We start from the raw sequence: 27,441 nt of genomic DNA, 5'->3' as shown, positions 1-27,441 counted from the left end.
AGTTTTTAAGACACATCCGCATGTAATTTGCCTTCACATTGTACTAATAAGCAAGTCGCAGCATTCATTATCAATTGGGAACATCTTTTATTCGTTAATAGATGAAGAAGAAAACTGTATATGTATATAGGGTTTTCTCAGAATTTGTTAATCGAATTAAGTGGATGCTATGATATATGTTAAGTAGCCCTTTAAATAGGAAGCAATCTATAAAACACGTGTATTCAAACAATTACAGTGAATAATGGATTCAATAAACAGGATATATAGATTCTTTTCCAGTTGCCACTTGGCCGTGTAAACACCATTTAATATATATTTTGTCCTACAGAAATAATTACTTCATGCTAAAACAATATATTGAACTACACACACCTCACATCAGAGATTAACTTTCGTACTTAAGAGATTATAATATTGAAATTAGATCAAGCGTAAAGATAATACCAACTAGACTTTGAGATTCATTTAGGTACAAACTGCAATTTGTCCTAATTTGGGGTGATCACTTGAACTTCCAATTTCCAAACTGGGAAACAAATGACTAATCACGAAACAAATAACTATCGTAATGGATCAGCATGTTCGTATGATTCATGATTTGTAGCTCCACTCATGCTGCCAAAATAAGATGTGATTGATGAAGGAAAAATGATTGATGGTTAAAAGAAACCAAGAAAAAAAGGGGAGCAGTAAAAATATCTATATTGATATATTTGTATATTGCAAATTTAATAAATACATATATATTTAGAAATATACATGTAGTGCTACTTATCCCCCCCCTCCCAACTCCCCCAAATTGATTACTTTTTCTCACTTGATCCATGAACCAAATGGGGGAAATATGTGCCTATCAGTGTACAACAATATAGAAGAGTACACTGAGTGGCCCATTTTTATACCCTTTTGGTTCATTTGATTTAATTTCCTTATTAATTTTTTCAGCGCATGAAATTCTGATGAGTCAAAACACCACATGCATGAAATTCGGACGCCCCCCAAAATATTTTATTTTTTATTTTTTAAAATACTGAAATTCCATGAAATTCCACTGTGTACAAGTCTAATATCAGCCTCCAAAATTGAAATTAAAAGAACTCTCTGGACACATTTTCACCAGAAGACATTTTTTTTGCACACAATGCTTCTCAAGTAAATGATCCTATCTTAGATGCTAAAACTCAGAAGTCAATTAATAATATCCTGTGGTTTATTTAAATATAGTATTTTAATTTATTACCAGCCGAAGACCACACCAGTTTATGGAAAACATGAATATACACAGTATAACCCTTCTGGAGGGTTTTGTATCATAATCTGGTGAGTTCTTGTTTGTAATTATATAAAATAACCAGTAGATGGAAGTATTTCCCTGGGATGATATAGAATTTAGCCAGAACAAAGCACTGAGTATGCTGTTGTTTTTTTGTTTGTTTTGTGGAATTTCAAAGTAATTGTAAAATATTATCATGTCTTATTTATATGTTTCTTGGTTTATATTAGTTTAATTTTATGTAGCTTTGCTATTGAATTTCTGTGATATCTAAATAATATCTTCTAAACCCTGATACGTGCCCTCCACATAAACTCTTATATCAAAGAGTGAGAGATTTTGACCACTGTGTACATTACCTGTACTATCTCAGAACATCCTGCTCACTGATTCTCATAGTAATTACTGCATGGCTCACACCCCTATGCACGATGCAGCCACAAGCTGTATCTCACTCATTAAAAATTAACAACTGTTCATGCAAGTGAACGTAACAGACAAGAGCCTTCGTGTGTTCATTTCAATATTTTGTAACGATTGAGGGGTAATAATTCACTATATTAAGGTGTTTGAAAAAAACCTAGAAAAGTTATGAAAGGCCTAATAAGTGTGAATTCTAAAGGTCATGAAATAATCAAAAAGGGGAGTGAGCGGATTGCTTCCACTACCATAAAAATGTGTTACTTGTATTTGATCCAATGACATTTAGCCCATTCCTACCGGCTGAACATTATCATTAATGGGGACATTATACGCCTGGCTGATGATCTACATTTTGGGAAAATATTTACATAGAAAGAAAATCAATGGAACTGTAAATTAAGCACCGGGGGAGACATTACCTTCGAAGTGTAAATGTGTCAAAAAGACAATAAAATAACATCAATGTCTTATTGATTCTAATAAAAAATCATATTGATTCCAATAAAAACAAGTGGGGTTCTTAGATCCTTTCAGAATAAATCATGTCAATCTTTTTATGTAATACATGTGTGTGTATTATATCCATTTTGTATATGTTGATTTCTCAACTTTATTAAGTTTAAATGTAGTTTTTTTCAAATTGTGCTAATTGCCTATGAACTCGTAATTCATTGTACAATGTATATACCCTACATGTAATTACAGCAGATCTTGTGATCATTTGATGGCATCAGTTCTATTTTATATTACGTCTATTTTATTCCTATATTGAATCCAAACTGATGGTCAAAATGTCTGTTATATGGAGCATTATCTGTGTCTAAATCAAATCAATAAATGCGTGTTAAGTATTGCATTATTCCATTTGGTAACATTCACACATTACATGGCTTCAACTGGTTGCAGTTTTCAATAAAATAATTCCGTAAAGTCTGAACCCACCAATGTATCATAATGAGGACATTTTACTCCAGGATTTTGTGTTCAAAATGTCTATGTTATATGGTGTGAGCATATTTTTAAGGGCAATCAAAGTGAAAAGTGAACCTTTCACCACCTGACACAGGCACCCCATCAAATTGATGTAACGATCGCTCAGTTACTGCTGGATCAAATGTTTGTGTATGGACCTGGTATTAACTGTGAGTTACCCTTTTAACCCCTTAAAGACACATGACATGTGTGACATGTCACGATTCCATTTTATTCCAGAAGTTTGGTCCTTAAGGGGTTAAAGCCACAAGATAAAGGATTAGGTTGACAATGTTACAATCTCTTCTGCAGCATCGAAAGGTGAAATTAACATATTTTTGTCAATACTATTTATGAGAGGATGACACAAGCTCATATTTTCAGTTCAATCCATTATGTAACTGTTTATTGCTGTGAGAAAACATACAAACAATGGGGAGAAAAAAATTAGTTGAGGTATTTCAGAGAAAGAGAGGTATGATCTACAGGGAGTGTGTGTCAAATCAGCAGCGGTGAAATGTTCAGTGACATTTCAGCCATTCAAAGGCTGTGGAGAATTGACATAGTCAAATCAAACCATACCCCAGTGCTTGCAGCCTTTCAAAGCACAGAGTTGGCACAAAACACATACTCAAACTATAGAACTGAGTGAAATGTGCTCATTATTTCATATCTCATATCTTCAAAGGGTTGGACTTATAGTGCAGGGCAATCCTTCATTTTTTCTGACACAAGTTCAAAATAGTTTGACAAAAAGACCCATATGGAACCGATATGCAGCCTCCTAGAATCCATAGGCCGTACATCCTCTGTTCCTTAATTCAGTATTACGTTTAGGAGAATATAGTATAGAAATAGAATAAAAATGCCCCCTCTCCTTCACACAGGACTAAAATAAAGGACTAATATGAGTTTGAAACCATGTGAGTACAAAAAGGTGTAACGGTCACAAAATGCATGGATACTAGACGTGCATTCAGTTCCAAATGAATTGTGACCTGTCCAAATTTTGAGGGATCGTCTGTTTGCTTTAGAATCTGAACTCCAAAATGCTATATGGATGAAAAACAAAACAAAGGGAACTGGAAATGGACAAAACCATTTAATTTGATCGATAATTTAGAGTTCCATCTGTGAAGCCAAAAAAAAAAAGATAATTGATGGAAAAAAATGTGATTGATGGTTAATGTACCAACCACTAAACTTTAGCTTTATTGACAGATCAAGTGAGAAGTGACCAATAAAGGCAAATAAAGGTGGAGCGGTAAAATAAAAATCTATATTTACATATCATATATTTAATAAATATATAACATACATTTGTAAATATATATATATACATATATATTTTACTGCTCAGCCATTCTTCCCTCTATTGGTTATTTTTTATCACTTTATCTGTAAATTAAATGGTGCGTAAACGAGCCTACTAGTTTACTGAAAAACATATAGATAATATTAAAATTTTGTAGTACAACGATTAGCCAATTTTCACACCATTTTGGTTCATCCGAATCATTTTTGCTGAAACATGCATGGAAGAAATTTGGCTGAACCAAAATTCCACATGGACAAATCCAGAACTGCCTGAAACAGTTTAGTTTTTTCAGATAAGTCGATTCAGATAAACCACATTTTTTTGCTGTGCACAAGTATAATGTTTATCTAAAATGTGACAGTATGGGGCCACCTACTGCTGAGGCCAATGCCTGATAACGTATAGTGTTAGTAGATTGCTCTAATTATAAACAACTAGTTTCCATCTCATCAACATTTCAAGATTTATTCTTCCAAGAAGTCTAGAATCGTAGTTTAAAAGTGACAATACTAATGTTAAGTTTGAGCACACAAGTAATTACTTGGAATGGCGAAGGAGATTTTATTCATATTGATTGCAAATCAACGTTTGGTGTGCACTCCTTCTGGCATAAATCAATAGACACTTAGCAACAGTTGGAGAGAGATGATCAATAAACATAAAAAAAAACTAAAATGTTATTTATTATTCTGTTACTTATTCTACACAATATCTGTTCTGGTTTTTTTTAACTGCATGTTTTCATAACATATCTGTAATTCAGATAAACATTATGTAAAACTATATGTTTTTATGTGACACGGAGGTAAACACATTAACGAGATTGACAGCCAAAACCTTAAAAGTCAAAATAATACTCTGCAAGACGCTGTACCCATAGGAATATCATTACTGCATCATTTATAGCTGAAACATAATAGCAATATATGTTATTCCATTGTACCTTGTCCTGTAACCCCGCCCCCCCTCGTCTATAAATTGCTGGTGGGTAGCACTGCACGCCTAACCCTTGTGAAGAGTGGAGAAGCTGTATCTATTGAGGGGATAGTCAACAGACTCAACACCCAGAAATGTTAATCGTTTAATGACTATAAATACAGTAATAGTGAATAGATAACAGAATTTAAAACATTAATGCTGATCCCCAACATAGTTATAGTCACAGATTAGCTATAAGTCTGGATTTTTACATGTATTTTTAATTAAAGGAATACACTACACCAGGCACCATGACCACTCCATAACAACTCTATATCAATGAAGTGGTGATGGTGCTATGGTTCCTCTGTGCATTTTTACCTTCAAATGCTAAATCATATTAAAGGTTTCACACCACACCTTACTGGAGTCCAGGAGACACTGACTCAGCTTCCTATCTAGAACTGCTCACAAACGGGGAAGCATTAGCTCAAATAGCACTGATAGACTGAGGGCATTAACCTGCCACAGGCCACCCACAGTATGTAATTCTTCAAAATCTTTTTTGCAGATAGGTACATGGTTGACTCCACATCAGTGTTAAAAACTGTTTAATACTAAATGCGACCCTGGGCACAATAACTACATCCCTAACTACTTCCCTGACATGAAGTGGTTATGAGTATCTCTTTAACTACAATTCCAGAAGAATGGTCAGATCAATGGTCTCTATGAGAAGCATTTGATGGGCCATCAGAGGGCACCAATCATGTAGGAACTGGACATGAAATACAGGGAGGGGAGCTTCACCCATTTCTAGATTCCAGGGAGGTTTTACCTAAATTGACAGGTTTTTAACAGGATCATGTAATAACTACTGCTCTACTAGGGATTCTAAACAGTTTTTTTTTTTGTTTTTTTTTTTTTTAAAGGGTTAGCATAATACTCTAGAGGGATATGTCAACATAATAAGGATTAACATGCCAGAACATACCAGACTGGTCTAACCCAAGAAGACAATTCAAGTACAAATTTCCAGGCGAATTTCCAGTGCACTCAAGAAACAGAATAAGCATACGTTTTATCTTCTAATCGGCAGCCTCATTTAGATATAAATATTTTACCCCAAAAGCAAACAGTAATCCAGTTGTAGTAGCACCATTGTATGTAGGAAAATATCAGTTCTAACTAATGGATAATATCAAAACATGTAAAATAACTGCAAATGCTGTGCAAGATTTAACACAAAAACAATAAAATGTTTTGTTCCATTCAGTACATTCATTATGACCATTGAATATCATTGGCTATTTTTTTCTGCTTAACAGTTATAACCCATGTTTTTTTTTTTTTACATATTAAATGTTTTTTTTATTAAATGTATTGTTTTATTAATTATATACCTACCTGGAGATATGATATAGAAGAAGTCCTTGAAGTCGTCCATCCACACTTCGGCTAGTCTTCTATTGTTTTTGTTGATAACATGACCTGTGCCACCCGGAAAGGTGTAAGGTGTTGCTTTTCGAAAAACATGGCCAACATGGGAACAGGTTACAATTTCAAGTGATCCACCGCATTGCCAAATCTGAAATGGATTGCACGAAAAAAATAGGTACAGATAGATATTGAGAATAAGTAGCAAAAATAATGGTTTATTGTGTTGATCTGCAAGCACTGCTTAGTTTTCATAAGCAGATATGTCTGATTATGCTGAATTTATATAGCGGCTATCTCTGAAACACCATCACTGATGCACCCATGGATATACAGCTAAAAAATATATTAATGGATTAGTAAACAATATAGTAAAGTAATATAGGAAGTTGAGGAGTAAGTTTTTCTTTATTACTAGCAATGCAAGTAGATATTTATCCTTCGTGCTTCCAGGCTTCCAGTGGTAGGTAACTTTTATGGCCTCACCAGCAGCGTACAATATGAGATTTTAAGTTGGGGGTCTACTATTTGTAAGACTACAATAAAAGAGGAAGAACGAGGAGTTATTTTGTTTTAATATACAACATGAGCTGATAATTCTTTGGTTTATCCAGAAAATCATCACATCTCAAGAACATGACCTAAATCTGAATGTAGCATTCTAAGCTATGGATTTAATCAGAATATACAACTTCAAACTTATCTGATATTTTGTATTCATTTCTTGTCTACAATTTACATAATAATTTATTTGTGAATTAATAAATAATGGTAGTATTTTCTCCTGCCTTTGTGATTATTGTTGGTGTTTTTTTTTTGTGTGTGTTATAATTAAAGAAAATTAGAACAACACTTTAAATGTGAAAATATTTGTAGCAATGTCTACATGAGAAGTAAGTGATTAATTAAATATGTATATAATAGATGCTAATCAAATAATAAAATGTTAGAAACACTGGTTTGAATTAAACTGCAACTACACTAAATACCAACAACAAGGATCCAATTAACCTAACATGTTTTCTACATTATTGTGATAATGAAAATGCTCACTAAGCTTTGCTTTGTAATTCATTCTGCATGTTTAATGTAAATAGTTACTTTATCTAACTAAATAGCAAAGCCACAAACGAAAATACTGATGGATCAATGGACCTTAGTGCATCTACTATTTCATTTATTATATTGGGGTGATTATATCACATTTGAAGTTGATGAAGAGCTGTGAAAATCAGTGATATTACTGTAGTGGATCAGAAATATAGTCACAGTAATATAGAATGTCATACATTATAGAGGAATTGTGCAAAAAAACTGAATGATGTGTAGTGGAAAAAATAGTTGTCCCACAGAGTCTCACTGTTCAATTATCTGTCATTTAGGAGTTAAATCACTTTGGTTATGCACCTCTAGTTATAACTCCCTGCATGTGTCTTACACAGCCTTCGTAAACACTTCCTGTAAAGTGAGATCTAATGTTTACACTTCTTTTAATGCAGACTGTTTAATTTAGAATTTATCTCCTGCACTGTTAATAGATTGCTAGCTACTGCAGAAGCCTATAGTATGTGTCAATTTACAGAGCAGAAGATAATAACTTATTATGTAAGTTAGCATCTAGAAGATAATTACTTTTTAAGTAAGTTCAAATCTGATTGAAAACCAAAACCATTTATTTTTCATGCATGTTGTGCGAGTTACATCCAGGGGAGTGGTAGCTAGGGCTGCATAAACAGAAACACTAATTATTTAACACCTAATTACAAGATAATTGAGCAGGGTGAATTCAGTAGCATAATCTATACACCAAAACTGCTTCATTAAGATAACATTGTTTTGGTGACTATAGTGTCCCTTTAAGTCCAGAGCCTACACAGTAACTGTGGCGAACCCGTCCTCGCCACGTGTCCTTGGAGAGGGCTGCTTGCCCGCCTCTTGTCTTTGGACTATGGACCCGACTTTATGTGAATGTTTTAACCCAGATAGCTATGCCATGGAGCCCATTCGTGTTGTTAAAGACTTCGGCTCCATGGCAATTGAACTGTGTGAATAGGATCTGAGCGCTATTCGGTAGTTTTATGCGCTCAGATCCCAGCTATCTGGGGATATGTGACATCTGTTTTATGTATAAAATGTGACTTTGTGTATTTTATAGTATTTTAATGCTTTGTGCTCACCATGTGCATAATGGAGTCTTGTCTCTGTCCTGGGAGATAATTGAATTACTTCTCAATTACTCCAGGATAGAAGACTCTGAAACCGGTCTGGGCCAGATAGCCATGTGCCAGATATTTTGCTAACTTCTGAACCCCTGGTCTGATTCATGCCATTTTTTGATATGTTGTTCCCCTGAATGGATTGATTGTGAATATGTATTTTTTTTAATGTGAATTGGATGTGTGGTTTTAGAGTTATGAATGTTGGTTAAAAAGTATGTTTTAAAATGTATGTATAATTGGATTACCTCCCAGGCTAAGGGGAGGGAATCTGTGGGATGTAACCATTGTGTGATTGGTGTATTGTAAATCCCTCCCTTGCATGGGAGAATCCTTTATAAGACAGTGTGTGAATAAATCTGCAGTTCCTGTTTTAACCCTCAAAGTGAAGTGTCGTCTCATTCTTGGGGGAGGATTTATTGCATGCTGTTTCAATTTGACTGCAAGTAGTGCAAACCTATTCATATGGTTCCTATTCCACTGTCTACAGCATTTAGAGGCTTGAGAAGATTTATATGCTTCTCAGATTCGGTGATTGTGGTGTCTGCCAGAGTGCTTGGAGTCCTCAGGAAACGCTAGGAGCATCCTTTAACGGAGGTACCCAGTCAGGGTGCCAGGCAGATCCGTTACAGTAACAATGCTATGTTAGATTGATAATTAATACAATGAAATACAAATATTGACTTTGCTAGAAAAAGAAATCAAGTTAACTCTTGGTATCTATTAACTTCCTTTTTATATTCATTTTAATTTGCACTACATTCCACCTTTAGGTAGAGAGCAAAAGGTAAACAAGGGGAAAAAGAATGTGCAATATGCTGTTGCGTATTACACAGTAATTTAGCAATTATACACTAAAGGAGGTGTGTACTAATAAAGGTGCATAAACTAAGTATGCACGTAACTACAACGTTTGTGTTTAGCATTGGTAATAATTTAGTAACCAAAGAGCAAATGTTAGGAAATGTCATAAATATATTCACATTTAATAACTGTATTATCATGATGACTCATTTCATATTAAAATACTGCTAATATATAATAATGTATAATGATAATATATTCTTTAAACATGGTATTTAATCACTTCACATTGTTTTATACATTACATACAATTATAACAATATAACCCAAAGCTGTCAAACCACACATAAAAGACAAATATCAATATTGTAAAATGCAGGATTATTCATGTACTCTCATTTCTAATTTAATTGTGAGTTATGTCTCTTGAGATTCAATCCCATTTATATTATTTATATTATTGAGATATTAAAAAAAAAATACAGTGTCAATCTTCATGGCAAATATACCTTGCAAAAAAAAAAAAAAAAAGGAATAATAATAATTACCCTGAAAGACATTTCAAGATTTTCTCCTCCCCATATATCCATTCCTGAATCGTAGGTTCCAAGTTCCTCAAAGTAATTCTTATCAATTGAAAAAAGTCCTCCAGCCATTGTAGGTGTCCTGGAGAAAGTATGAAATTTGAACGGTTTCGTTTAAAGTAAATATTTTAATTGTTATTTTATACACAGCTCTAATGAAGAGGCAAAAGAGACAGACCAGGGCTTGGGAGAGAGACACCTAGAGAGGTTAGGAGGACACAAAGAGACACAGAGGTGCTGGGGAAGGGGCAAAAAAGGGGGGGGGGAGACAGATAGAGGCTTTAACTAAACCCATTAGATTTTAGTCGTGTTTACTAAAATCTATTGGAGATTTTGTTGACTAAAATATACTGGAGATTTAGTCAATTTAAGCCAGACAAAAACTAAAACCATTCAGATGAATAAAATACGACTAAAACGAAAATGGCTTTTTAGTCAAAAGACTAGGACTAAAATGAAATTGAAATTTGCTGCCAAAATGAACACTGCACAAGACCTCTGAGCATGTCCTATGGTATCTTAATCCGTACATTGCATTTTGTATATATTTTGGACTTTATTGGCAGCACCACTACTAAGAATTGCACGTTCCATGTGTTCCCCCCAATTCCTTTTTTACCGTGTGTATTTGGAATCCAGACTAGAATACTTTTTGGGTGGAATACCCACCTATCCACTATAGGTGCCACTTTAATGACCATAGGAAAGCATACATTTAACCCCTTAAGGACCAAACTTCTGGAATTAAAGGGAATCATGACATGTCACACATGTCATGTGTCCTTAAGGGGTTAAAGAGAGATTGTGGAAGCAGTTTATGCAGTTAGTATGTTCATCTCCAATGTTAAAACTAGTGTAGGACCCACTTATATTGGGGTACTGTGAAGTAGTAGTGAACTTTACACATTATGACTATATAGTGTAACAGAACCCCTATATTTGCTTAAGACGTGTGATTTTAAGTAGCCTTGTAAAATTAAGAAAAACATATTTTTTTTGTGTGCTCTGCTTATTTACCTGTAGCTATCTAGCAATTTTAGCTATTGTAGCACTTCTATGTGATCGGACGAGATGGCTAGCCTTCATGCCTCTTGTGCTTCAATTAGCTATGACCCTAATGCCCTTCACCGGTTGTCCTTCCTAGAATCACTTTTGGTATGTACTAACATCTGCATACCGGGAGATGCTCTGACCTAGTCATCTAGCCATTACTGTTTGAGCCTTGTTAACCATATTAATTAATTCACTCGCTTACCCTTAAAAAACACAAAGAGGTTTACTAACATAACTAAAGATAAAAGCAACTCTGCCTGCAACCTTCCTTACACTCTAACCCAAACTTTAAATGATTAATTATCTACTAATATTTGAGACAGAATAGAACTAAAAGGAACATTTGTATTATAACATTTGTATATCACATTTAGCTAAGGTAGTCATTTAGCAGTCATTCTACATGAGATTTTAAATTTAGTTCTTTATGCTATAACTCAATTTATTCAAAAGCAGTAAGAGAGTCACGTTGTAATTTTGCTGAGGTCTTAAAAGAAGACTGTGTTCTAGTAGGCAAAGTATTATGTAGTTATAAAGCAGATCAGTTTGGAAACAGAGTTATTTGAATGACTTCAAGACAAAAATGTCTTAACTTGAACTTACTGGCTACTTCTCTATCAAATATTCTGGGGAAAATACTTTAGTAACTGGTATTTTATTTTTGTGTTTATATGAGATATGTCAAATGTGTCAAAGTCTCAATAAGCATACTAGTTTGGAGGGGGAGAGAAAAAGGATGCCTGTTCTTTCAATAATGCTCACATCAAGTTTACAACCAAGACTGGAACATTGTCAATCTTTTTTTTTTTTATTTATTACAAATGGATAATTAGAGATGATCTATAAATAGAATTCATGCAATATCTGCAGCTTTGCAATATGTAAAATGGAAATTAATATCCATTCACAATTGGCAAGTTAAACCAAACACACCTGTTACCACATGCTACCAGAAATAAAGGTTTACAATACTCAGCATATGATTGTGCAAATATTCATGGTAGTAAATACAGAAAAAAATATATATTCACACAAGAAGAACGCATTATAATAGAATTATAATAGAATGACTATTATTGTGAAAACTGTTTACACCTTTAACAGTAGAGGGCAGTGTTGCTTAAAACATTTTCCTGATATTTAAGCTGAATATATCGCATGGTACATAAAACTGAAACATGACACATTTCCAGATACAAGAAAACTCTTTTATTGGCAGACAATGGTCAGTAGTTTTCTCTGTTCCAGTGAAATTCAGGAAAGCTTTTTGGGCGGTAGGCCCAGGAAATAACAATGAACTAATTACAATATTGTAAGTGTTCCTAGATTTGTATTATTTATATCCTTTTCAATTCTATGTTTGGTTAATCATAACTTTAAGGAGATATTTCACATCAAACTAAAAAAGTATAGTTGTGTGTGCTTGAGAGAAAGAGAGAGAAAAATAAATAAAGGCGGAGGGAGATTTTCTGTGTAAATTGTACAATGTGTATATATTTTGTAAACATATTGGTATCAACACAACCAAGACATTTAGTCTACATAAGTTAATACTTTCCTGATGTCAGGACATGTCATTACATCCTACCAGTACTGAGATTTAATGCTGTTTTGGTATGAGCAGGGTTAAATCCCCTCTGTCAGCTGGGTCATTTTAGTGGCTCCAGACTGATAGAGGATCTGTATGCAACATGCAAAGTTAGTGCTGCATGCAGCCATTTAAATGGGCATTTAAATGCCCCACTTGAAAGTCATACTATGGAATTCCCAGTTAAGAATCCATACCTGTGGCTCCCCTCTGACAGCTGAGACCACATTTAGTGGCCCCAGGCTGACTGATGAGCTCAAACTGACGCTGCATACAGCCATTTAAATGCATTGAGAATACAGTGGTTGAGTGGATTGTGCTCAGTTATGGTGATTCTTGGCTTTCCCTAATGCTTAAGGAAGACCCCCGGGTCTGAACATACCCTGACTGTATGCTCCCTGTATGCTCCCTGCCATTTGTGATCACTGCTGGGCTTTGCCAGCTGCCTGGCACCAATCACACTGCAGCATGCAGACATTTCAGCATTACAGAGAACTAACATTGCAATGCTAAAAACAGCCAATAGATGGTGGTCACATACAACTCTCTACTTTTGTAGCTAGGGAATCCATCTGCTGACATTAGTACTATTAATAGTAGAGGATATTCCTTAGGGTTGGGATTAGGGGTAGTGTTAGAGTTATTAGGGTAGGGTTAGATCTATGGTTAGTGTAGAGTTAGTGTTAGAATAAGATAAGAGTTAATGCTGGGTTAGGGCTAGGGATATCGTAGGTTTAAGGTTAGAGTAAGGTTAGGGGAAGTATATGGTTAGAGTTAGTGCTAGCATAGGTTTAGAAGAAGGGTTTCTATAGTGTTGGTGGGTGTTGGTATAAAGTTACTGTTAACTACCAATAATGTAAGTATGTAGATCCTAGACCTATGAGACATTTAACAATCAGGACTGATCCATGGATCTATTTTGAGTTATTTTTTTTTAGTTGAACTGTATGTGTAAAAGTTATTATAAGCAAAATGTGAAAAATGTGCTTGTTTTTTTTAATCAATAATGTTTCCTTATAAGAAGGAGAAACGGTTTTTGTACACAACATTATAAATCTTTTACCTTACAGGTAAGGTTCTATCTCCTTTTCGTCTGTCCATCTCTCTCTGTGGAACAGGGTACCATCGAAAATTCAGTTTCCAATTAAATCCACCATATGTCATGTCTGACCCAGCCATGTATTCAAATGTGTCATCGCTTATGACATCAATTATGGGACAAACAACAGTTTTTCTGGAAGGCAATTAAGTTATTTTATTCAATATCAATTTACTTTTTACTTTTATGAATTAAAGTACTTGTTACAGCTAGTTATACATGAGGGGTTTGCATTGATATTTAGTCACAACACTGCAACTGAAAACAATGAGAAAACCAGGATTGACTGAGAAATGTTTTAATGGCCTCTGCAGAGGTTTTAGATTTGCATAATATTATTGAGAGGTAAGTATTTCCTAAAACACCACAATTACAGATAGCGGTATTGAACTTGCATCCTTGAGGTAGCCCTACAACTCAAGAGCTACAAATTCCATAATGCTTACTTTGAAATTGCATCCAATCCTTAAAGGGACACTCCAGGCACCCAGACCACTTCTGCCCATTTGAGTGGTCTGGGTGCCAACTCCCACCACCCTTAACCCTGCAAGTATAATTATTGCAGTTTTTATATACTGTAATAATTACCTTGCAGGGTTAAGTCCTCCTCTAGTGGCTGTCTATCAGACAGCCACTAGAGGGACTTCCATGTTCTTAGAACACGAAAAGTGTTTTAAATGACACAGGACATCCTCACGCTATGTGAGGACCTCCAGCGTCGCCGTAATTCCCATAGGAAAGCATTGAAAATAGCTTTCCTGTGGGGAGGTCTAATGCATGTGTGTGGCCATTGCCACGCATGCGCATTGGGTCACCCCCATTGACTGATGTCGGTGGGGGAGGAGAGTTGGCACCAAGGGACATCAGCGCTGGGCTCTGGTAAGTCACTGAAGAGGTTCCCCTTCAGCAACTTGGGATGGGGGGGTGGGAGGGACAGCGACACAACAAGGTCTTGCAGTGCCAGGAAAACGTATATGTTTTCCTGGCATTGGAGAGTCCCTTTAATTACGTTTCTAGCTGTTAAAATATCAGTGCACAGTACTAATTGCTGAATCATTATATAACTTTTATTTTTATTAAGCTCACTTTTTATAATTTTATATTAAAATGCATCTGTCATTATACAACACACAATTCAATTTCTACACCAATGTAATTCCTATTTGAATATCATATAATGAGACTGCATTAAGTTTCAACTGCTAGCTCAGACTACACAATATCTTTGAGATGCAGCACAGGGCCTCCACCTATTCGAATATCATACAAAGATACTTAATTAACTATTAACTGCAAGCTCTATCTCAACGTATCTTTAAAACACAGCATTTAGCCTCTGTCTACGTGAATATCATACAAAGAGACCACAACTTTAAGTGCAGAGTATATCTAGTGCTTCAAACAAATATCTTATTATTTGTATCTGCTGTACTTAACCCCTTTACTACTGAGCACTTTTTTTTTCAATGTGTGTTTTATTTGAGCTTTCACAAAAGTAAGCATCATTTCCAAAATATGTGAGTAATATAACATGTCTATGAATTAGTGTCCTTGATACGAATTTAAATTTGAGCACTTTTTAATTGAAAAAAATATTAGCATAAAACATATTTGAAGCAAGGGATGCATAACTAGCATATAAACATATCATAAAAGAGCAATGTTATGTTAATAAAATTGCTTTGTATAGAAATGTAATTTAATTATGTAAATGTACACATTTTTTTGTCCTCTATGAAGCAATATTTCCCACGCTGTTTAAAATGTTAGTATAACAGCTAAAATATTTATTTTCTCCCATAGAGTTAATGTGACTAAAAATGGCAACATAATTAACAAAATATAATGTCTGCATTTGTGCATAATGCCCACATACAAGAAATTAAGTTAAATCCTATATTTCTAAAATATAGGCATTTCAAACTTGCATGGCAATCTTTATTCATCTCTGGAATGCTAATGGTATGCTAACAGTGAAGCTGTAGATTTCTTTCTCTCCTACCCCCTTCCTGACTGTAGGAATTATATGAGCTATTGAAACTTCCTGCACTCTCTGAAAGCAGAGAGTACATTTTGAGCAAATTTACAGGCATTATATCAGTAACTAGTGGCTTATGGCAGATAAATTAATTCCTCTACAGGCTGGTAATAATAATAGCTACAGTATAAATGAGAATATCATTGACATTAAAAGCCTTGGGTGATTTTAGGAAAATTTTAACACTGTGGATTGCCTCAGGTGTATACTTAATCGTGTTACCTCAGTGAGTGCAAGCAAATTAATGCACTTGGACATAGACATACATACAGGTCACCACAGAAACCTGCTGGCAGTTTGCTAACACAATATATGAATTCTATTTTATACTGTAATCTGAAATCGATCTAGTCAAAAATACATTTGCAGATGCCATGTCCATTTAGCTAAAGCACATACTTATATACTGTATTTGCATGTGCATACATGTACTACATCAGTCTCTAAAATTTCAGCAGCCTCAGTAAATTATATGTTTCTGTGTCTACCTACCTATCTTCATGTATCCGTGCCAGGAGAGGCTCCAACCATCCAATTGTACATTCACAATGAGCATCAAGAAAAGTTATCACCTGGCCTTTTGACACTTTTGCTCCCCTGAGACGTGCACGAATGAGCCCCGATCTCTGTTCCATTCGTAAAATTTTCACAGGTACTTCCAAATGTTTAACATAGTTTTCTAATGGTGTTCTCAGGAAATCTAAGAAATATACAAGTAAAATAAATTGAAATCCCACTTTATTATGTTTTATATAGTTTATTTTTATTTTAAATGTTATATAGAATTTTTCTTTGACAAATCTAGAAATTCATACTTAAATATCAAATAGGATTTTGGTTCATACAGGGGCATATTAAGGGGAGTGTGGAAAGTTTATGCAGCAAAAACAAAAGTGGATATAGGTTGAAATGTTTCAAAATGTATTGAAAATACTCACCTTCTATACCATCACAGTTTAATTCTACCATGGTAACACACCCTTGTAGGGAATGTATAGAAAGCGCCAAAAAAAGAATATAGAGAATCTAATCACTGAAATTAGATACATCAGATATTTGAATCCTTATTGGCTAATTCCAAATTTTCTATATTAGAGCATACTGAATTATCTAAAGCATAATGCATCATTTATTTGGACATAAAATATTAAAGGCACTTACTGAACTATATATCACTGACAATATTTAAGCAATGTTCAATTTAGGTTTTTTTTAAATCACATTTTGATAAAATTTATACATTTATTAATTTATTAATAAAACTGTTACTGTATTTGATAGTGTAATCCTTGTAAACCAATAGTTAGAATCTATTCTTGCAATGGATAAAATAAATCCTACTGTACCTCTTTCACTTGCATCATCAACCAGAATGATTTCCGATATGAGGTGGTGTGGGGAACGGTTGATAACACTGTGCACAGTCCTTAACAGAGTACTCCAAGCTTCGTTGTGAAATACAATGACTATGCTTGTGTTGGGAAGTTCATCTGGGTAAACTTTTGTTTTACATCTGTCAAAAAAAACAAAAAACAGCAATGTACAGTTAGTAGCAGTGTAGAGTTAATAGTTATAGCTTTACAAGGTGGAGTAACTGTATAAGTTCACTGATACTAAGTACCGCAGTGTACTTTAAAGGGGCACTAGGCACCAGAACAACTACAGCTTATTAAGTGTTCTTGCATAGCAAGACCACTTAATGTTATCTCACATATATATTTAAGTGTTCTTGCATAGCAAGACCACTTAATGTTATCTCACATATATATTATTATTATTATTATTCTTATTATAGCCAAATTTGCCACCCTAACTCCTCCCACAGTTTTTACACTACATAGACAAAAATTTACCAAAACGTGCAGATTGTTCCCGATCGCGTTGCTATTACTTTGTGGAACATTTCGCGGAATGGTTCTCGGAATATCGTCGTTCTTGTTGCGAAATTTGTCCCATAGGAATGAATGGCAAAGCTAGAGTGGGAGCTGGCAAAAGCTGAAAAATCAGGACATGATTTCTAAACTGCCACTACTCCCTCATTTTCAAGCCCACCTACACAAATCTTATATCAAAACGTTCAGCTATCCCTGCTGCCACTAAAAATGTCCACGGCTAAGCCATAGTCCTGATTGTTTTCGCAATATGACCATTTGTTTGCAACTCACGCAGTCCATTGACATTCATTGAAACGCCACTCTGCAAAGCTCACATTTGAAGGGCAATTTCTAAACTGCGACTGTGCCTTCCTTGTTAATATCTCAGAGACATACTATACATCAAAATGTAGGTCTGGGTCTTGTGATTCTCACAATATAAAGCTCTTCACTGTAGGATTTATAGTTTTTAAAATACGACCGTTTGAAGATGGCAACCGCAAAAATACTCTGACCTGTGCAAGGCTGCAGCAGCAAGTGATGTCATAGACAGGGCCATTTGCACCTGCTAATGTTTTTATAACTGTATGTTTTAATGTAACTGTGCAACAACGTTGCAATTAAATGTGCTATATAAATAAATAACAGTTACTCCGCCCACTCCAGTTGTATACTACTGGTGGAGGCAAGAACACTTCACAATTTCCCCAGAAATTGTAGCTTTTCTAGTATTAAGTGTTCTTGCATAGCAAGACCACTTAATGTTATCTCACATATATATTATTATTATTATTATTATTATAGCCAAATTTGCCACCCTAACTCCTCCCACAGTTTTTACACTACATAGACAAAAATATACCAAAACTTACAGATTGTTCCCGATCGGATTGCTATTACTTTGTGGAACGTTTCGGCGAATGGTTCTCGGAATATCGTCGTTCTTGTGGCGAAATTTGTCCCATAGGAATGAATGGCAAAGCTAGAGTGGGAGCTGGCAAAAGCTGAAAAATCAGGACATGATTTCTAAACTGCCACCACTCCCTCATTTTCAGGCCCACCTACACAAATCTTATATCAAAACGTTCAGCTATCCCTGCTGCCACTAGAAATGTCCACGGCTAAGCCATAGTCCTGATAGTTTTCACAATATGACCATTTGTTTGCAACTCACGCCTTCCATTGACATTCATTGAAACTCCACTCTGCAAAGCTCACATTTGAAGGGCAATTTCTAAACTGCGACTGTGCCTTCATTGTTAATATCTCAGAGACATACTATACATCAAAATGTAGGTCTGGGTCTTGTGATTCTCACAATATAAAGCTCTTCACTGTAGGAATTATAGTTTTTAAAATACGACCGTTTGAAGATGGCAACCGCAAAAATACTCTGACCTTTGCCAGGCTGCAGCAGCAAGTGATGTCATAGACAAAGCCTTTTACACCTGCTAATGTTTTTATAACTGGATGTTTTAATGTAACTGTGAAGCACTTTGGGCAACAACATTGCAATTAAATGTGCTATATAAATAAATACTAACAGTTACTCCGCCCACTCTAGTTGTAGACTACTGATGGAGGCAAGAACACTTCACACAATTTCCCCAGAAATTGTAGCTTTTCTAGTTATTATTATTATTATTCTTATTCTTATTATAGCCAAATTTGCCACCCTAACTCCTCCCACAGTTTTTACACTACATAGACAAAAATTTACCAAAACGTGCAGATTGTTCCCGATCGGATTGCTATTACTTTGTGGAACGTTTCGCCGAATGGTTCACGGAATATCGTCGTTCTTGTGGCGAAATTTGTCCCATAGGAATGAATAGCAAAGCTAGAGTGGGAGCTGGCAAAAGCTGAAAAATCAGGACATGATTTCTAAACTGCCACCACTCCCTCATTTTCAGTCCCACCTACACAAATCTTATATCAAAACGTTCAGCTATCCCTGCTGCCACTAAAAATGTCCACGGCTAAGCCATAGTCCTGATTGTTTTCGCAATATGACCATTTGTTTGCAACTCACGCAGTCCATTGACATTCATTGAAACGCCACTCTGCAAAGCTCACATTTGAAGGGCAATTTCTAAACTGCGACTGTGCCTTCCTTGTTAATATCTCAGAGACATACTATACATCAAAATGTAGGTCTGGGTCTTGTGATTCTCACAATATAAAGCTCTTCACTGTAGGATTTATAGTTTTTAAAATACGACCATTTGAAGATGGCAACCGCAAAAATACTCTGACCTGTGCAAGGCTGCAGCAGCAAGTGATGTCATAGACAGGGCCATTTGCACCTGCTAATGTTTTTATAACTGTATGTTTTAATGTAACTGTGCAACAGCGTTGCAATTAAATGTGCTATATAAATAAATAATAACAGTTACTCCGCCCACTCCAGTTGTATACTACTGGTGGAGGCAAGAACACTTCACAATTTCCCCAGAAATTGTAGCTTTTCTAGTTGTATTTGTTCTGGTGGATATAATAATCATTCCCTTCAGCAGTAAACACTGCTTTTTCAGAGAAAATGCTGTGTTTACATTACAGCCTAGTGATACCTCCACTGGCCACTCCTCATATGGCTACTAGAGGTGCTTTCTGGGGCAGTGCTGCACAGTGTTACTGACATCCAGTGTCTCCACCCTCTGCATGCAGACACTGAACTTTTCTCATAGAGATGCATTGATTCAATGCATCTCTATGAGGAGATGCTAATTGGCCAGGGATGTCTTTGGCTTGTGCTGGCTCTGCCCCTGATCTGCCTTCTTGACAAGCTGAGCCAATCTTATGTGAACGCATTGTTATTGGCTCACAGAATCACTTCTGATTATCAGCCAAGCAGGTAGATCGGGAGCAGAGCCAGCAGCTGCAGACTTGAAAATAAGTAAGATTTTACTATATTTAGGAGGGGAAGGGGAGCCGTGGGGGCTAGATGGTGTTTGGTGTTTTTAACACTATATGTTTTTAAGACTATATGGAATACATGTTTGTGTTCCTGACCCTATAGTGTTCCTTTAATATCATTTTTACCAAACTAATTATTTTAGAACTGCAAACTTTTAATAGTTGCTCCCTTTATTAAATAAAACATTGATCCTTAAAGCTCAGCATTTTGAAATATCTTTGTCACAATAGAAAATAGATTATGTTATAATTCAATACATTTCTAATTATTCCTGTAATCACAATGAAACTAAGGGAACTGTGAATGTATTCACAGGCATCCAAGATATATTGATAAATACATACTTGGAAACACCTCTGAGTGTACGCATAATACTCTAGAATTAAACTGGGTGTTTATTGTGTGATGCGCAAAGATGCACACACATCTTACAGAACTAATCCAGACGCAGCCATCAAGTAAGAATACCTTTTAATCCCTGCATTTGCTATTGACTTTACAACAACAATGAGCAGATTACATGTTTGTGTGAAGCAGAACTCATCATCCAGACGTTTGTAAATAACAGGACCAGTATAACATTAGGATTTTATGTTTGTTAAAATATAAACAGTTATGTAATAATAAGGCAAATCACATCACTTAAAATACAAAAAATACAAGTCAATAGATAGGTGTTTTTTATAAAATATATCGAATGTAAAATAGCTCTTTTATTAAACACATTAATGACTGTTAATTTTTTTGTGTGGTTCCAGAATAAACACTCTTGAAACAGTTGTACAAAAAAAATAAACAATTCAAAATACAGAAAGAACATTTAATCAAATAGTATTAAACAATAAATGGTGTCAGCCTCAAAAAGCCATGCAAATAATTTTGTAGCACACTTTGTTATCCCTGAACTCCAGGAAATCACCCTTACATGTATATTGAATAACTTGGTGATTCATTTTCTTACAAACTGCAATTTATCCAAATTTGAGCCAATAGGGAGATTGTGCGAATTCAAGAGACAAAATCCAGCAGAATGACAAACCAAATAAAGGCTGAGAATGTTCGTTTTGATTTAAGATTATGAATTCTGCCTGTGGCTAGTGATGTTGCGAACATAAAATTTTCTGTTCGCAAACGGCGAACGCGAACTACCGCAAATGTTCGCAAACGGGCGAACCTGGCGAACTGCCATAGACTTCAATAGGCAGGCGAATTTTAAAACCCACAGGGACTCTTTCTGGCCACAATAGTGATGGAAAAGTTGTTTCAAGGGGACTAACACCTGGACTGTGGCATGCCGGAGGGGGATCCATGGCAAAACTCCCATGGAAAATTACATAGTTGATGCAGAGTCTGGTTTTAATCCATAAAGGGAATAAATCACCTAACATTCCTAAAGTGTTTGGAATAACGTGCTTTAAAACATCAGGTATGATGTTGTATCGATCAGGTAGTGTAAGGGTTACGCCCGCTTCACAGTGACAGACCGAACTCCCCGTTTAACGCACTGCAAACAACCACAAACAGTCCATTTGCACAACCGCAAACTCCCTATTTGCACAAGGTTGGATACCAAGCTAGCCATGTCCCGTTCCTTGTCCTCACTGATGTCATTAAAGGTCTCTTCCTCCACCCAGCCATGTTCAACACCAAGGGTCCCCGAAAGGTGACAACAAGCCCCCTGTATTTTTTTTTTAAATGTACACTACTGTTACACCAGATATGAGTTGCACTGGTGTGACACTGTGCCCTGGCAAGCCCTGAAACGCACACGTGTGAAGGAAACTGACTGCTATTATTTCACAGTCAAATTTCTAGTTTTTTTTTTAATGTACACTATTGTTACACCAGATATAAGTTGCACTGGTGTGACACTGTTCCCTGGCAGGCCCTGAAACACATACGTGTGAAGGAAACTGACTGCTATTATATTACAGTCAAAAAAGTTGTTTTTTTTTTAAATGCAAGCTATTGTGACACCAGATATGAGTGGTGGCACTGGGCAAGTGGGCACAGTATACGCTGTGAGCCTGACACACACGCTGGCAGGCAGGCAACTGCAATTAGATTACACAAAAAAAAAAGCAGACTGATGTTCTAGCCCTAAAAAGGGCTTTTTGGGGTGCGGTCCTTACAGCAGAGATCAGATGAGTCCTTCAGGACTGTAGTGGACACTGAATACACTAGCCTAGCTATTGATTTCCCTATTAAATCAGCAGCAGCTACACTGTCCCTCCTCTCACTAAGAATGCAGCTTCCGGGGGGCGGGGCCTAGCTGTCATGGAGGAAAAACGCACTTCGTGTGAGCTCCCTCAATATCTCACTTTAAGCAGCTATCAACAAGCGAATTTCACCCCAGAAGGGGATGACCCAGCAATGTTGCTCCTACCTGACCGACCCGACATGCTTATTAGCGGTCATCAACTCGACAGTCTTACTTACCTCCATGTGACAAGTGTGGCCTGGTGCTCACCGGGCGGGAGAGGCGGCCGATCTCCCGATCCTGGGATGCCTAGGAGCAGCTACTTCCCGGTAGGAGCTCTGTTACCCCCCCTCGGACCGGTGGGGGTTATCCCGGTCCACCCCTGAGAGGCTGTCTGGAGCTAATGGACGCACAGAGCACAGCCGCCCAGGCTGACATACTCATCTGCGACTCTCCCAATATGGTGGCAGCCACGTGTCCTCCTGGTACCAGCACAGCACTACCATGACCCCAACAAGCTCCACCACAGCTAAGCGAAGCAGTCCCCATTAAAATCCACCAACGCAAAAGGCGTCGAAGACGGAACCGGAGGCACAAACAGAAATGCAGAGCCTGCCCCACGTCAAGCACTTGCCTCCACCTTAAGCCACCACAATCCCGCACCGGACGTGAAGCACCACTGGGACAGATCCGACCACCCAACAAAACAAGCTTCCACCACCTCAAGCCGCGAACCCGGCACTCAGCCAGAGACTTGCCTTTGTTGTTCCAGGTATCAGGGACTCCCATGGTCTGCACCTGGCGCCCAGAAAGGATCGGATGAGCACAAGCAGTAAACAGCAGCCTGCCAAGCATGTCCCACTATAGCCGATCCTCCACACCATGCCTTTGATCACATGAACTGCTCTCTGCACATTAACTAATAGTAAAGCAGCAAGCATTTAAACATGTCATTATTTCACCTCCTAAAGAGTTTATTGTCGTAGTTCCTTGCATGCCTTTACCTTAACCTTTCATGTATTATGTTATTCACTAGTCTTATCTCATGGGTCGACTCACACTTGATTTATAACTAGTGGTGGAGCTGCTGATATAAATACACAGTTGATAACGTGCAACAGAGGCGGCTCCAGACTTTATGAGGCCTTGGGTGAAACTCAAACATGAGGCCCCACTAACAAAAAAGTGTCACATATACACATTGATGCACAGTTTACCTGTGTATGTGCCTGAGAGTGTGTCTGACAGAGAGTATCCTTGTGTGTGAGAATGTATGTCTCTGTGAGCATGTTTGCGTTTTTGTCTAAGACTGAAGTGTGTTGTGTGTATGGCGGGTGATGGTGTGAGGGGGGTGATGGTGAGAGGGAAAGGGGGGTGATGGTGAGAGGGAGAGCGGGGTGATGGTGAGAGTGAGCGGGGGTGATGTGAGAAGGAGGGGGGTGATGTGAGAAGGAGGGGGGTTGATGTGAGAGTGAGGGGGGTTGATGTGAGAGTGAGGGGGGGTTGATGTGAGAGTGGGGGGGTGATGTGAGAGTAAGGGGGTGATGTGAGAGTGAGGGGGTGATGTGAGAGTGAGGGGGGGTGATGTGATGTGAGAAGGAGGGGTGTGATGTGAGAAGGAGGGGGGTTGATGGCGAGGGTGGTGAGGGGGTGAGGCTGAGGGTGGTGAGTGGGTGAGGCTGAGGAGGGTGAGGCTGATGGGGGTGAGGCTGAGGGTTGTGAGGGTGGTGATGCTGAGGGTGGTGAGGGAGGGTGATGCTGAGGGTGGTGAGGGAGGGTGATGCTGACGGTGGTGGGGTGGTGAGGCTGAGGGTGGTGGGGGGTGGTGAGGCTGAGGGTGGTGGGGGGTGGTGAGCCTGAGGGTGGTGGTGAGGCTGAGGGTGCTGAGGCTTAGGGTGGTGGGGAGTGCTGAGGCTGAGGGTGGTGGGGGTGCTGAGGCTGGTAGGGTGGTGAGGCTGAGGGTGGTGAGGGGGTGAGGCTGAGGGTGGTGGGGAGGGTGGTGAGGCTGAGGGTATTGGGGAGGGTGGGGAGGCTGAGGGTGGTGGGGGTGGTGAGGCTTAGGGTGGTGGGGGGTGCTGAGGCTGAGGGTGGTGGGGGTGCTGAGGCTGAGGGTTGTGGGGTGCTGAGGGTGGTGGGGAGGTGGGGAGGGTGGTGAGGCTGAGGGTGGTGAGGCTGAAGGTGGTAGGCAGGCTGAGGGTGGTGAGGCTGAGGGTGGTGGGGAGGGTGGGGAGGCTGAGGGTGGTAGGGAGGCTGAGGGTGGTGGGGAGGGTGGTGAGGCTGAGGGTGGTGGGGAGGGTGGTGAGGCTGAGGGTATTGGGGAGGGTGGGGAGGCTGAGGGTGGTGGGGGTGGTGAGGCTGAGGGTGGTGGGGGGTGCTGAGGCTGAGGGTGGTGGGGGTGCTGAGGCTGAGGGTTGTGGGGTGCTGAGGGTGGTGGGGAGGTGGGGAGGGTGGTGAGTCTGAGGGTGGTGAGGCTGAAGGTGGTAGGCAGGCTGAGGGTGGTGAGGCTGAGGGTGGTGGGGAGGCTGAGGGTGGTAGGGAGGCTGAGGGTGGTGGGGAGGGTGGTGAGGCTGAGGGTGGTAGGGAGGGTGTGGAGGCTGAGGGTGGTGGGGAGGGTGGTGAAGCTGAGGGTGGTGGGGAGGGTGGTGAGGCTGGCTTAGGGTGGCAGGGAGGGTGATGAGGCTGAGTGTGGTGGGGGGTGAGAGAGCCTACCTTTAGTCCATGGTGGTCCAGTGGGCTCCCTGGTGGTCCGGTGGCCACTGCTCCCGGTCTGCAGCTCCGCAGAGCTGCAGACCATGTAATCTCATGAGACCATCAGAGCGTTGCCGTGGTAACCCACGGCAATGCTCTGATTGGCAGGTTTTCGCGAGACACATGGTCTGCAGCTCTGCTCACTGCGGAGCTGCAGACCGGTGGCTGCGGTGGCTGGCCGGGAAGCCAGGAGGGGCCTCGCACCCGGCGGCATACCGGGCAAGCCGCCAGGCCCCCTCCTGGTGTCAGGTCCTCAGTCAGTGATCGAGGACCTGACACAGTCTGCCCACAGGCAGTTTAGGCGGCCGCGAGGCCCCAGCCAGCGCGAGACCTTAGGCGGCTGCCTAAACTGCCTAATTAGAGAGCCGCCTCTGACGTGCAAGCTACACCCTAAACATGACAGCCATCTTTCACAACAATGTACTGCTATATACTCATACCCTCAGTGCAACTAGCCATGATATACGCACGTTCAGCCTAGCATGCTCAAATATAACACACTTCTATCTAAAAATAAAATAAAAAATAATACAAAAAAAAAGAATGCAGCTTCAGAATTAATCTAAATTGTATGCTGTCTAGGAGGTGGGAGGATCTGGGAGGGAGGGTCTGCTGCTGATTGGCTGGAATGTGTCTGCTGACTGTGAGGTACAGGGTCAAAGTTTACTCAATGATGACGAATAGGGGGCGGACCGAACTTCGCATATGTTCGCCATCCGTGGTGAACGCGAACAAGCTATGTTCGCCAGGAACTATTCGCCAGCGAACTGTTCGGGACATCACTACCTGTGGCACCAAAAAAGAGATGCTTGATTGGGAAAAAGATGATCGATGGATGGGTGACAGTCACTAAATGTTGATTTTATTCACAGGTCATGTGAAAAGTGAGCAAATGTATAATATATGGGCTTTTTCTCTTTTTCCCACTATTAGTTATTTCTTCCTCAATTTAAATTAACCAAAGTGAACCAAATGTTGGGAAAATCTGCCAATCGGTGTACTCTAAAAAATATATCTAAAATTCATATTGGGTATATATTTTGCAGTACACTGATTGGCCCAGAATTTGCACCTTTTTGGTTTGTCTGATATGTTTTCTCAAATCTTTTTAAATTTTTGGCAGAAGTGATTTGGACAAAAAACTTTTTTCTGCCACACAAAAGTCTAATATTGAACTAATTATCTGCATTTCCAATGTACTGGTGGAACTACCAGGGTCACAAAAATTGCTATTGCAACTGGTTAACTTGAGTTAAGCCGGTAAGAGAGTCCAAACCAGACAGTCTGTCTTTTCTTCACTAAGTAAGCAAAGTGCTTATTTTTCTTCTAATAGATGCTTGCTAAGGATTCCTGGGTCCACAGCACAGGAATGCAAAACCAGCCATCTTCCACCTCTGTGAAAGGTAATAAATCTGTCATTTAAAGGACACTCCACTAACTAAAATAAGTTTTTAAAAAATAATCTTGATTTAGTAGATATGCCCAATTGAAAATGTGCATGCATTTAATTACGCAATATTTTCATTGGAATATATCTAAAAACAGCTTTCAAAAGCTGCAGATATCTTGTCTGCAGCCTTTGCAAGCCGTACCCTTCTTTCCTAGCCGTGACTTTATGTGACTCTCCAATCACAGATTTCCTAGTGCAGCTCAATGAGAAGATTTTGCAAGACAGGTGCTCTGGGCAATTGCATGTCTCTAAAGAGGGTGTAACAACTTTAACTTATAAATACGACCATTTCTATTCAAATCTGATTTTAAAAAAAGCACACTCTCTTAACAAATAAAGCACGTCAGCAGCAAATGTCTCCTTAAGCCTCTTGGCCCATGCTCCATTATATTTCACCTATCAAGGGTTTAATAGCGCAGCCTACATTAATAGTGTTCACTTTCTTAAATAGCAAGATGGTGGTAATATACATTATAAAGTAAGTGAGAGCATCATACAGTCCTTCTTGTATCGTTGGAAACAACTT

General features: G+C 38.4%; 1 protein-coding gene across 3 annotated transcripts in view; it reads right to left on the bottom strand.

Annotated features, from left to right (window-relative positions):
• GALNT13 (polypeptide N-acetylgalactosaminyltransferase 13) overlaps positions 1–27,441 on the bottom strand; it is a 235,298-nt gene that overhangs the window by 67,209 nt on the left and 140,648 nt on the right. For all 3 annotated transcript variants that reach the window (XM_063429525.1, XM_063429523.1, XM_063429524.1), the window contains exons 3-7: positions 17,073–17,239; positions 16,219–16,426; positions 13,653–13,823; positions 9,913–10,030; positions 6,315–6,495 (exon numbers count right to left, since the gene is read on the bottom strand). In XM_063429525.1, coding sequence (XP_063285595.1) covers positions 6,315–6,495; positions 9,913–10,030; positions 13,653–13,823; positions 16,219–16,426; positions 17,073–17,239 — 845 coding nt within the window. The remainder of the gene's footprint in view (positions 1–6,314; positions 6,496–9,912; positions 10,031–13,652; positions 13,824–16,218; positions 16,427–17,072; positions 17,240–27,441) is intronic.

The sequence above is a fragment of the Pelobates fuscus genome, chromosome 8 (assembly GCF_036172605.1).
Source record: "Pelobates fuscus isolate aPelFus1 chromosome 8, aPelFus1.pri, whole genome shotgun sequence".
Taxonomy (NCBI): Eukaryota; Metazoa; Chordata; class Amphibia; order Anura; family Pelobatidae; genus Pelobates; species Pelobates fuscus.
The sequence above is the reverse complement of the archived record's forward strand: the minus strand, read 5'-3'. Positions and strand labels throughout refer to the sequence as shown.